This window comes from Carcharodon carcharias, chromosome 12 (genome assembly GCF_017639515.1).
Source record: "Carcharodon carcharias isolate sCarCar2 chromosome 12, sCarCar2.pri, whole genome shotgun sequence".
NCBI classification, from domain to species: domain Eukaryota; kingdom Metazoa; phylum Chordata; class Chondrichthyes; order Lamniformes; family Lamnidae; genus Carcharodon; species Carcharodon carcharias.
The window spans coordinates 3,255,245-3,270,132 of NC_054478.1; the positions used below are offsets into that span (position 1 = coordinate 3,255,245).

The 14,888-nt window shown below is 38.6% G+C and overlaps 1 protein-coding gene across 1 annotated transcript in view; it reads right to left on the reverse strand.

Moving 5' to 3' along the window:
* Positions 1–14,059, reverse strand: part of asic4a (acid-sensing (proton-gated) ion channel family member 4a) — a 754,228-nt gene extending 740,169 nt beyond the window's left edge. Inside the window, exons 1-2 of the mRNA XM_041201177.1 lie at positions 13,480–14,059; positions 1,548–1,568 (exon numbers count right to left, since the gene is read on the reverse strand). Of these exons, the coding sequence (XP_041057111.1) occupies positions 1,548–1,568; positions 13,480–14,059 (601 nt within the window). The remainder of the gene's footprint in view (positions 1–1,547; positions 1,569–13,479) is intronic.
* Positions 14,060–14,888: the final 829 nt, after the last annotated feature.

Genomic DNA, 14,888 nt, shown 5'->3' on the forward strand with positions numbered 1-14,888 from the left:
TCACCCGCCACCTTCTCAAGGGTAATAAATACTGACCTAGCTATAAAGAGCACATGCCACAAAATAATAAAAAAGATGAATACAATCACACATTGGGAATATATCAGGCTAATAAATGCATTCACAGTGAATATATCTGATTAATACATGCACAGAGATTGATACAGTCACAACTGAGTGAATATATAAGATTGTTAAAGTCACACATGGAATGCATATATCAGATTGACCCAGTCACACAATGAGTGAATATATCACATTGACCCAGTCACACACAAAGTGAATATATCAGATTGATACAGTCACAACTGAGTGAATATATAAGATTGTTAAAGTCACACATGGAGTGCATATATCACATTGATCCAGTCACACACAAAGTGAATATATCAGATTGATACAGTCACAATGGAGTGAATATATCAGACTGATTCAGTCACACGTGCAGTGAATATATCAGGTTGAAACAGTCACACATGGTATGAATATATCTGATTTACCCAGTCACAAAATGAGTAAATATATCAGATTGATACAATCACACATGGAGTGAATATATCAGATTTGTTCAGTCACACTCAGATTGACTATATCAGATTGATACAGTCACACACTAACTGAATATATCTGATTGATACAGCCACACAGAACAATTATATCAGATTAATCAATATAAAGACTGAATATATTGGAGTAACACAATCACACAGAATGAATATATCAGACTCAATGTGAAAAAAATCAGACTGACATATTCACACAGGGTGATTTTTCAGAATGATACCACCACACAGGCTTAATATAATTGGGTGATACAATCAGTCATTGTGTCACTGTATGGATTTGATATGGTCACATAAATTAAATTTATCATATTGGTGCAGTCACATAGCAAGAAAACATCAGATGAAGCATCACAAAGAATGAAAATATCACAGTCATAGAGAGTGCATATTTCAGATTGATACCATCAGTGTTCAAATTATAGGACATTACAGTCATACACAGAGTGAATATATTAGATTGATACAGTCACACACAGAGTGAATATAGCAGCTTAATAAAGTCACACAGGGTGAATATATCACACTCAAGTAGAAGTATACTGTGAAAATAAAAATCAGTTTGACATAGTCACACTGAGTGATTTTTCAGATTGGGATAGTCACACAGCTTGAATATGTCAGGTTTAACGTCCTGGGGATTACCATTGACCAGGAATTGAACTGAACTAGCCATATAAGTACTGTGGCTACAAGAGCAGTTCAGAGGCTGGGAATCCTGCAGTGAGTAACTCACCTCCTGACTCCCAAAAACCTGTTCACAAGGCACATGTCAGGAGTGTGATGGAATACTCCCCACTTGCCTGGATGAGTGCAGCTCCCACACTCAAGAAGTTCAACATCATCCAGGACAAAGCAGCCTGATTGATTGGCACTCCATCTACCACCTTAATCATTCACTCTCTCCACCACCGACGCACAGTAGCAGCAGTGTGTGTACCATCTACAAGTCGCACTGCAGGAATTCACCAAGGCCCCTTAGACAGCACCGTCCAAACCCACGACCTCTACCATCTAGAAGGACAAGGACAGCAGATAGTTGGGAACATCACCTCCTGGAAGTTCCCCTCCAAGTCACTCACCATCCTGACTTGGAAATATATCACCATTCCTTCACTGTCGCTGGGTCAAAACCCTGGAACTCCCTTCCTAACAGCGCTGTGGGTGTACCTACACCACATGGACTGCAGCGGTTCAAGAAGGCAGCTCACCCACCACCTTCTCAAGGGCAATTAGGGATGGGCAATAAATGCTGGTCCAGCCAGTGATGCCCAAATCCACAAAAGAGATATTTTAAAAAAAAATTAAGACAGTCACATATTGTATCAATGACAATCAAATACAGTGAATTTATCAGATTAATATAGTCATGCAGATTGAATATATTGGATTGATATAGTTACGCAGTGTGAATATATCAGACTGATACAGTCACATATGTAATGAGTATATCAGTCTGATACAATAAATCAGATTGATACAGTCAAAGTCGGCGTGAATTTATCAGATTGATACAGTCATACATGGAGTGAATATATCAGGTTGTTACAGCCACACATGGAGTTCATATCCAGATTGATAAAGTCACACTGAGTGAATATATCAGATTGATGGAGTCACACATGGATTGGATATATCAGATTGATGCAGCCACACACAGAGTGAATGTATATTGGATTGATACAGTCACACATGGAGTGAATATATCAGATTTATGCAGTCACACACACAGCACACACACAGTGAATATATCAAATAGATTCACAGAGAGTGAATAGAAGAGATTGATACAGCCACACATGGAGTCAATATATCAGACTGATACATTCACACGTGTAGTGTGTATATCAGGTTGATACAGCCACACATGGAGTCAATATATCAGACTGATACATTCACACGTGTAGTGTGTATATCAGGTTGATACAGTCACACATGGAGTTCATATATCAGATTGATACAGTCACTCAGAGTGAATCCATAAATTGATACAATCACACACAGAGTGCATACATCAGATTCATACAGTCATCTGTGGTGTGAATATGTCAGATTGATACAGACACATGCAGAATGAATATATCAGGCTTATAGTTTGATGCAGTCTCAAAGACTGAATATACCAGATTAATATAGTGACACACTGAGTGAATATATCAGATTTACACAGTCACACAAACAGTGAATATATCAAATTGATACAGTTACACACAGAATGAATATATCAGATTGATCCAGTCGCATATCATATTGATACAGTTACACATGGAGTGAATATATCAGATTCATACAGCCACATATGGTGTGAATAAATCAGGTTAATACAGCCACACAGAGAGAATGTATCAGATTGACACAGTCACACACAGACTGAATATATCAGATTTATACGGTCACACATGGAGTGCATATGTCAGATTCAAACAGCCACATATGGTGTGAATATATCAGATTGATACAATCACATGCAGATTAATATATCCAATTTATTGATCGATACAGACTTACAGACTGAATATATCAGCTTGATACAGGCACACAGAGAGACATTAGACTGATACAGTCACACATGGAGTGAATATACCAGATTGATTCAGTCACACTTGGAATGAATATATTAGCTTGATACAGTCACACAGAGTGAATAGATCAGAGTGGTATAGTCACACACAGAGTGAAAATATCAGATTCATACAGTCTCATATGGTGTAAATATACCAGATTGATAGAGTCACACAGAGAGTGAATATATCAGATTGATACCACCACACGATGTGAATATATCAGATTGATAGTCTCACAGAGTGAATATATCTAACTGATACAGTCGCACATAGTGTGAATATATCAGACTGATATCATCACACATGGCGTGAATATATCAGATTGATACAGTCTTACAGATTGAATATATCAGATCGATGCAGTCAAAAATGGAGTGAATATATCAGATTTTACAGTTACGCAGAGTGAATATGTTAGATTAACACAGTCTCACGGACTGAATATCTCAGATTGATCCAGTCACTCAAGGAGTAAATATATCAGATTGATTCAGTCACACATGGAATGAGTATATCAGCTTGATACAATATATCAGATTGATACAGTCAAAGATGGCATGAATATACCAGTTTGATATAGTCACACAGAATGAATATATAAGACTGATACAGTCACACATAGGGTTCATATACCAGACTGAAACAGTCACTCAGAGTGAATATACCAGATTGCTACAATCACTCATGGTGTGAAAATATCAGATTGATACAGTCACACACAGAGTGATTATGTCAGATTCATACAGTCTCATACAGCATCGATATATCAGATTGATAGAGTCACAGAATGAATATATCAGACTGATACCATCACAGGTGGTGTGAATATGTCAGATTGGTACAGTCACGCATTAAGTGAATACATCAGATTAATACAGTCACACATGGAGTGAATATATCAGATGATACTGTCAAGCAGAGTGAATTATCAGGTTGACACAGTCTCACAGACTGAATATATCCAATTGACTCAGTCACACATGAAGTGTACATATCAGATTGATACAGTCATATGGAGTAAATATGCTAGATTGATTCGGTCACACATGGATTGAGTGTATCAGCTTTATAAAATAAATCAGACTGATACAGTCAAAGGTGGAGTGAATTTATCAGACTGATACAGTCAAAGGTGGAGTGAATTTATCAGACTGATACAGTACATATGAAGTGAATATATCAAGATGATACCGTCACACATGGAATTCATATAGCAGGTTGACACAGTCACACAGAGTGAATATATCAGATTGCCACAATTACTCATGGCATAAATATATCAGATTGATTCAGTCACACATGGAGTGAATATATTGGATTGATACAGTCCTACACAGAGTGAATATATTAGATTTACGCAGTCACACACACAGTGAATATATCAAATAGATTCAGTCACAGTGAGTGAATAGATGGGATTGATACAGTCACACATGGAGTCAACATATCAGATTGACACAGTTACACATGGAGTAAATATATCAGACTGATACTGTCACATATATTGATACTGTCACACAGGGAGTGAATATATCAGATTGATGCAGTCGCACGAGGAGTGAATATATCAGATTGATCCAGTCACAATATGTGAATATATCAGATTGATATAATCACATAGAGTAAATATATCAGATTAATAGATCAATACAGTCTCACAGAATGAACATATCAGATTGACACAGTCACACAGAGTGAATATATCAAATTAATACAATCACATAGAGTGAATATATCAGATTCAAACAGTCAGATACAGCATCAATATATCAGATTGATGCAGTCATATGTTGACTGACTATATCAAATTTATAGATTGATACAGTCTCACAGGCTGAATATATCAGATTGATCCAGTCACAATATGTGAATATATCAGATTGATATAATCACATAGAGTAAATATATCAGATTAATAGATCAATACAGTCTCACAGAATGAACATATCAGATTGACACAGTCACACAGAGTGAATATATCAAATTAATACAATCACATAGAGTGAATATATCAGATTCAAACAGTCAGATACAGCATCAATATATCAGATTGATGCAGTCATATGTTGACTGACTATATCAAATTTATAGATTGATACAGTCTCACAGGCTGAATATATCAGATTGATTCAGTCAAAGATGGAGTGAATATATCAGACTGATACAGTCACACATAGACTGAATATCTCAGATTTATACAGTCACACAGAGTGAATATATCAAGTTCATAGATTTACACAGTCATGCAGACTGAATAAACAAGATTGACACAGGCACACACTTGGGAGAATACATCAGATTGATACAGTCACATGAGGAATGAATATATCAGATTTACACAATCACACATGGAGTGAGAAGGAAAAGAGTGGCTTTTAGCAGGTACAAGGGAAGCAAATCAGCAGAGGCATTAGTGGAGTACAGACAGTGCAGGGTGGAGCTTAAGAAAGCAATTAGGAGAGCAAAGAGGGGATATGAGAAAGCTCTGGCTGGGAAAAGTAGGGAAAATCCCAAGATATTCTATAAGTATATCAATGGGAAGAGGATAACCAGGGAAAGAGTAGGGCCCACAAGGGACCAAGGGGGCAATCTATGGGTGGAGCCAGAGGACATCGCTAGAGTGTTGAATGAATACTTCACGTCTGTCTTCACCTATGAGAATGAGGATGAAGGTATCGAACTCGGGGACAGAGACTGTGAGGTTCTTAAGCAAATTGATAAAGGGAGTGACAAGGTATTGGAGGTGTTGGCAGGCTTAAAAGTGGACAAATCTCCAGGTCCGGATGATTTGTGTCCCAGACTGCTCAGGGAGGCAAGGGAGGAGATTGCAGGGGCTCTGACCCGAATTTTTAATTCCTCTCTGGCCAGGGGGGAGGTGCCAGAGGACTGGAGAACAGCTAATGTGGTTCCTCTATTTAAGAAGGGTTGTAGAGATAAGCCAGGGAACTACAGGTCAGTGAATCTCACGTCAGTGGGAGGGAAACTATTGGAGAAATTTCTGAAGGAGAGTATCTATCTCCACTTGGAGAGGCACGGTTTGATCAGGGATAGTCAGCATGGCTTTGTCAGAGGGAGGTCAGGCCTAACAAATGTGATTGAATGTTTTGAGGAGGTGACCAGCTGTGTAGATGAGGGTAGTGCAGTTGATGTAGTTTATATGGATTTCAGCAAAGCCTTTGACAAGGTCCCACATGGGAGACTTATAAAGAAGGCAAATGCACATGGGATACAGGGTAATTTGATAAGGTAGATTCAAAATTGGCTTAGTTTTAGGAGGCAGAGGGTGATGACAGAAGGATGCTTTAGTGACTGGAAGCCAGTGTCCAGTGGTGTACCACAGGGATCTGTGCTCGGTCCCCTATTATTTGCCATTTATATAAACGACATAGATGACTATGTGGGGGGTAGGATTAGTAAATTTGTGGATGACACAAAGATTAGCCGGGTTGTGGTTAACAGTGAGGTTGAGTGTCTTGGGCTACAGGAAGATATAGACGGGATGGTCAAATGGGCAGATAAGTGGCAGATGGAATTTAACCCTGAAAAGTGTGAGGTGATACATTTTGGAAGGAGTAATTGGACAAGGAAGTATTGAATGAACGACATGAAACTAGGAAGTTCTGAGGAACAAAGGGACCTTGGCGTGGGTGTCCATAGATCTCTGAAGGCGGAGGGGCATGTTAGTGGGGTGGTGAAAAAGGCATATGGGACACTTGCCTTTATCAATCAAGACATAGATTACAAAAGTAGGGAGGTCATGTTGGAGTTGTATAGAACCTTGGTGAGGTCACAGCTGGAGTACTGTGTGCTGTTCTGGTCGCCACGTTATAGGAAGGATGTGATTGCACTGGAGGGGGTGCAGAGGAGATTCACCAGGATGTTGCTTGGGATGAAACATTTAAGTTATGAAGAGAGATTGGATAGACTTGGGTTGTTTTTGTTGGAGCAGAGAAGACTGAGGGACGACTTGATCGAGGAGTACAAGATTATGAGGGACATGGACAAGGTGGATAGGGAGAAGCTGTTCCCCTTAGTTGAAGGGTCAGTCACAAGGGGACATAAGTTCAAGGTGAGGGGCAGGAGGTTTAGGGGGAATGTGAGGAAAAACGTTTTTACCCAGAGGGTGGTGAGGGTCTGGAATGTGCTGCCTGGGAGGGTGATGGAGGCGGGTTGCCTCACATCCTTTAAAAAGTACCTGGATGAGCACTTGGCACCTCATAACATTCAAGGCTATGGGCCAAGTGCTGTAAATGGGATTAGGTAGGTAGGTCAGGTGTTTCTCACGTGTCAGTGCAGACTCGATGGGCTGAAGGGTCTCTTCTGCACTGTGTGATTCTGTGACTCTGTGGTTCTATAATACAGTTACACAGAGTGAATATATCAGAATGATACTGTCACAAATGGACTGAATAAACCAGATTGGCACAGCCACACTTGGGTGAATACACCAGACTGATACAGTCACACCAACTGAATATATCAGATTGATGTAGTCACACAGATTGAATATATCAGCTTGACTGATGCATACAGTCTCACAGACTGAATATATACAATTGACATAGATGCATATTGATTGAATATTGCAGACTAATATCTCAGTCACACGTGGAGTGAGTATATCAGCTTGATACAGTCACACATTGAGTTAATATATCAGATCAATAGATTGACACATACTCACAGACTGAATAAACCAGACTGACATAGTCATACATGGAGTGATTATATTAGATTGATACAGTCACACCCAGTGAATATATCACATTTGTGTAGTCACACAGATTGAATATATCAGATTGATGGGTGTATTCAGTCTCACAAAGTGAACATATCCGATTGACACATTCTCACATGGAATGAATATATCAGAGTGATACAATCACACATGGAGTGAATATATCAGATTGATACAGGCACACAGAGTTAATATATCAGATTAATAGATTGACACATACTCACAGCCTGAATAAACCAGATTGGCACAGTCACACACTTGGGAGAATGTATCGGACTGATACAATCATACATGGAATGAATATTTCAGACTGACATAGTCATACATGGAGTGACTATATTAGATTGATACAGTCACACCGAGTGAATATATCAGATTAAAACAGTCAACACAAGGAGTGAATATACCATGTTGATACTTTCAAATATGGAGTGATTATATCATATTGACATGGTCGCACAGAGTGAGTATATCAGGTTAATAGATTGACACAATCTCACAACAGAATAAATCAGATTGGCACAATCACACACTCGGGAGATGATATCAGATTGATATATCAGACTGATACAGTCACACATAGAATGAATATATCAGACTGATACAGTCACACCGAGTGAATATATCAGATTGATGTAGTCAAACAGATTGAATATATCAGATTGATAGAATCACACATGGAGTGAATATATCAGAATGATACAGTCACACGGAGTGAATATATCAGATTGATACAGTCACACGGAGTGAATATATCAGATTGATACAGTCCCACATGTACTGAATATCTCAGATTGATACAATCACACAGACTGAACATATCATACTGATACAGTCATGCATGGAGTTAATATATCAGACTGATACCATCACACATGGAGTGAATGTATCTGATTCAAACAGTTGGAAACAACGTGAATATATCAGACTGATACAGTCAAATGTTGAGTGAATATATCAAATTTATAAATCGATACTGCATCACAGACTGAATAAATCAAATTGATAAAGTCACACTGAGTGAATATATCAGACTGATACAGTCACACATGGAGTGAATATGTCAGACTGATACAGTCACACATGGAGTAAAGATACAAGATTGATTCAGTCACACATGGGATGAGAATATCAGCTTGATGCAATATATCAGATTGATACAGTCAAAGATAGAGCGTATACATCATATTGATAATGTCACACAGAGTGAATATATCAGACTGATACAATCACACATAGAATTAATATCTCAGATTGATACAGCCACACATGGAGTGAATGTATCACATTGATTCAGTCACATAGAGTGAATATATCAGGTTAATTGATTGACACAGTCACGCATGGAGTGAATATGTCAGATTGATGCAGTTGCACACACACCGTGAATATATCAAATTGATACAGTCGGACATGGAATGAATATATCAGATTGAAACTGTCACACATGGAGCAAATATATAAGATTGATATATTCACATATGGAGTAAGTAAATCAGCTTGATACAGTCATACAAGGAGTGAATATGTCAGATTGATACAATCACACACTGAGTGAATATATCAGATTAATACGGTGACACATGGAGTGAATATATCAGATTCATACAGTATCAAACAGGGTCAATATATCAGATAGTACCGTCACAAGGGGTGAATATATCAGATTGCTACAGTCACACATGGAGTGAATATACCAGATTGATACAGTCACATAGAAAGAATATTTCAGATTAATAGATTGACAAAGTCTCACAGACTGAATAAACAAGATTGACACAGGCACACACTTGGGGGAATACATCAGACTGATACAATCACACATGGATTGAATATATCAGCTAGACACAGTCACACAGGGAGTGAATATATCAAATTGATACAGTCACACTGAGTGAATATATCAGATTGATGTAGTCACACAAATTGAATATATCAGATTGATAGATCCATACAGCCTCACAGAGTGAACATGTCTGATTGACACAGTCGAACATGGAATGAATATATCAGAGTGATAAAGTTACACATGTAATGAATATATCAGATTGAAATACTCACCTATGGAGTGAGTATATCAGCTTGATACAGTCACACATGGAGTGAATACGTGAGATTTCACAGTCACACAAAGTTATTATATCAGATTAATAGTTTGACACATACTCACAGACTGAATAAACTGGACTGACATAGTCACACACTTGGGAGAAAATATCAGACTGACACGATCGCTCATGGAATGAATGTATCAGATTGATACAGTCATACATGGAGTGAATATATCAGATTTATATAGTCACACTGAAAGAATATATCAGATTGATGTTGTCACACACTATGAATATATCAGATTAATAGATCAATACAGTCTCACAGAATGAATATATCAGATTAACACAGTCACACAAGGAGTGAATATATCAGGTTGATGCAGTCACACACAGAGTGAATATATCGATTGATATAGTCACACATGGAGTGAGTATATCAGATTTACACAGTCACACACAGGTGAATATATCAAATTGATACAGTCAGACACAGATTGAATATATCAGATTTACACAGTCACACAGAGTGAAAATATCAGACTGATACAGTCACACATGGAGTTAATATATCAGATTCATACAGTCACATATGGCATGAATATATCTGATTGATACTGTAACATGCAAAGTGAATATATCAAATTTATTGATCGATACAGTCTCACAGACTGAATATATCAGATTGATACTGTCACAAATGTATTGAATATATCAGACTGAAACAGTGACAGATGGAGTGAATATGTCAGATTGATTTAATGACACAGATTGAATATATCAGATTGATAGATCCATACAGCCTTACAGAGTGAACATATCCGATTGACACAGTCGCGCATGGAATAAAAATATCAAAGTGAGACAGTCACAGATGAAGTGAATATATCAGCTTGATACAGTTATAAATGGAGTGAATATATCAAATTGATACAGTCACACCGAGTGAATATATCAGATTGATGTATCAGAGTGAATATGTCAGATTAGTAGATCAATGCAGTTAAATTTATAAATCAATACAGTATCACAGACTGAATATATCAGATTGATACAGTCACACACTGAGTGAGTATTTTTAATTGATACAGTCACACTGAGTGAATATATCAAATTGATACAGTCAAACTGAGTGAGTATATCAGATTAACACAGTCACACAAGGAGTGAATATATCAGGTCGATACAGTCACGCACAGAGTGAATACATCAGATTGGTACAGTTACACATGGAGTAAGAATATCAGATTTACACAGGCACACACTCTGTGAAATAACAAATTGATGAAGTCACACAGAGAACGAATAGTTGAGATTGATACAGTCACACAAGGAGTCAAAATATCAGATTTACACAACCACACATGGAGTAAATATATCAGATTAATACAATCACATATCATATTAATAAAGTCACTCAAGGAGTGAATATATCAGATTGATACAGCCACACACAGAGTAAAAGTATCAGATTTATGCAGTCACACATGAAATGAGTATTTCAGATTGATACAGTCACACAGAGTGATTATATCAGATTGATACAGTCACACTGAGTGAATATATCAGATTAATATAGTCACACAAGGTGTGAATATATCAGGTTGATAGAGTCACACACAAAGTGAATATATCGGATTGATACCGTCACATGCAGAGTGAGCATATTAGATTTACACAGCTGCCCCACACAGTGAATATATGAAATTGATACAGTCACACACAGTGTGAATATATCAGATTAATACAGTCACACACAGTGTGAATATATCAGATTAATAGTCACACACAGTGTGAATATATCAGATTAATACAGTCACACACAGTGTGAATATATCAGATTAATACAGTCATACACAGTGTGAATATATCAAATTAATACAGTCACACACAGTGTGAATATATCAGATTAATACAGTCACACACAAAATGAATATATCAGATTGATGCAGTTGCACTGAGTGAATAGTTGAGATTGATAGTCACACAGAGCGAATATGTCAGACTGATACACACACATAGAGTGACACTGATACATAGAGAGAATATATCAGATTCATACAGTCACATACAGCATGAATATATCAGACTAATATAGTCACAGAAGGTTTGAATATATCAGATTGACACAGTCAAATAGGGAGTGAAAATATCGAATTGACATATTCACACAAGGAGTGAATTTTTCACATTGACAGTCGCACACAGACTGAATATATACAGTCACACGTGGAGTCAATGTATCAGATTGTTACAGTCACACACTTCATGAATGCATCAGATTGATAGATTGATACAGTGCACAGAGTGAATTTTTCTGAATGATATTCACATAGGATTGAAAAATTAGATTTATACTGTCACAACACGAATATATTATTGGAATACAGTCATACAGAGTGAATATATTGAGATTTATACAGGAGCTTAATGTGAAAAACACAAATTGATACACACACAGAGTGAATTTATCAGATTGACACCATCACGCAGGGCTAATAGAATGGTGTGAAACAGCCACACACAGTGAAAACAGCAGATTGATAAAGTCAAGATGAGTGAATTTTCAGATTGATACAGTCACACAGAGAATATGTAAAATTGATACTGATAAACAGAGCAAGCTTTTCAGATTGATACAACCACAGTGTGAATATACCAGATTTACACAGCCACAGAGAGTGAATATATCAGATTGGTACAGTCACATAGAGTGAAAATATCTTATTCATATAGCCAAACTGATTAAATATATCAGATTAAAGAAACACATGTGTTCTGAAAACACCATATTTTCCTGTTTTTTTTACTATTGTACTTTTCAGTGATTTTTTTTTTGTAAGCACTATTATATACAATGTCGCACAGCAACCAAGTGGTAGAATGTGTACTATTATCGATAGCTGGAGTGAATGATGAAAGGACACTCAGTGTCCAACATCACCAGGCACTGGCTGCCTCATTGTCCTGTCAGTCTGTTTGGATGGCTTTACTCACATGAAGGCAGTGAGGGTCAACCTCCATCCTCCTTATCCAGGCTTCTCTAGGGAGGTAACCATGCATATCACTGGACACTGAAGAGGAACATCTCTTTAACCCTTTCCTCAATCCTAACTCTCAATGTACAGCTCACTCCAATTCGCCTCTATATACTGGAGGTGACGGACTGTAAATGATATATATCAGAGAAGCTGGCGTATTCAGTATGCTCAAAGAGATATTCAGGAGCTTATAACTGTCTGCGTTTTAAGATTGGAATAGAGTTTCCCCACACCCCCAACCTCACTCCTCCTTTATCAAAAGCAATTTGTCTCTCTGGGAAATTCAGGGGAATTAGTTCCATATCCTCATTAAACCTTTAGCCGACTCATAGTCTCCCAGGGAGCCAAGCAGCTGTAAAATCATAGACATTTTTCGAAAGCCTTCTTCTGTTTCTAGCCTGGCTTTTTCCTTATCAAAGGTAAGGTTGAATTCTATTCCGAGGAGAAGGGGTTTCAGTTGATTCAGCTGCCCCCAGGGGATTTAGGGAACAGTCTGTTTGAAGGGTTAAATTAAAGACAGACCTACCACTGAGAAGTTGTGAGCTGAGCAGTTGGAGCCGCTGAAGTTACAGTTTTTCAGCATCTCTTCTATCTGGTGACCAGTCCTGTTGAAGATGTCCATCATGTCTGCAACGGGGTAGCCCTGGCTCGCTGCCCGGTGGGCGTCCTTGCTCTTGGGGGGCAATCCGGTCATGTTGGCCAGGTGGTGAATATCAGCATCTGTTAATGCCGTGTGCCGGAACCTGTTCATGTTACAGATGGTGATGGCGGGGAAGGGGATCTCATGGTCAGACTCTTCGTCCAACGCTGTCACGTGATGATGCTCGAGGTAGTACATGGTGCAGTTCACCACCTGGTAGAGGAAGAAGAACAGCGAGGAGAGGAAAGCGAACGCCCAGAGACCCTGCTTCACTCCGCAGCCGCCCGGCACAAAGATATGGTTAATGCCGTGCAATGAGCAGGTATCAGCAAAGGTGACCAGGTCAGTTGTGGTGGACTGACAGCCCTCTTCGATCAAGCTCTTCTTGTCGCATTCCACCGTCCCCTTCTGTTTCTCATCATCCTCTGAAAATGCAATTTTGCAAACGATTTCAATCGGCATCTGGGTTGTGTGTGCAGATGTCTTGTACAGCAAAGATGCCAGAGTCTTTGAGCAGCGGACTGGCTGTGTGACAGAACTTACTGAGAGAAAGAGAGAGAGAGAGAGAGAAAAGGAAGGAGAAAAAGAGAGATACAGAGAAAGAAAGAGGGAGCCAGAAATCAGCTTACGAACCACAGTTTCGACTTCCTGTGCCTGCTCCCTGTTTGATCAGTGTGCTGTGTACTGCTTATCAGCAGTAATACAGCTGTCAGGGAGCGCACTCCTCTATACACCAGCGTATAAAATGCAGCGTTTACACAAGTGCTAATAGAACTCAGGGCTGCTTAATAATTCATGAGGGAGGTCCATCATCATCACCCTCTTCTTCCGCTGGTGATGCAACAACTTTGAAGCCACTTGTTTGAGTGAGGAGTTTCCCTTTTCCCTCATCAGCTTTCCAGAAAAATGGGAATTCATTAGAAGTTTCTATTACCCTTTGTTCCTCTCTCAGTCAGTGTCCTTGGACAGGGGTTTGTAGGGAGTGAAGAGGGGCAGAATGTTTTAATTTTATACCAGGTTTTCAACTGCAATCGCTCTCCCTCCCTCTCTCTCTCTCTCTCTTCAGTCTATCCGTACCCGACCATTGATTAATTGCAGCAATAATGGACAGTGAGGAGGAGCAATCGGCACCACTCCACCTCCATCACTCAGTCTCCGTGACATAGAAAAGAAGTGAAAGGCTATTGATCTCTGACTCCATCTATCTGGATCAGCTCTGATACAACACACATCCGGATTCCCTCCTTTCCCTCTAGAGCAGACACTAATGAAAATACTTCACAACCTGTAA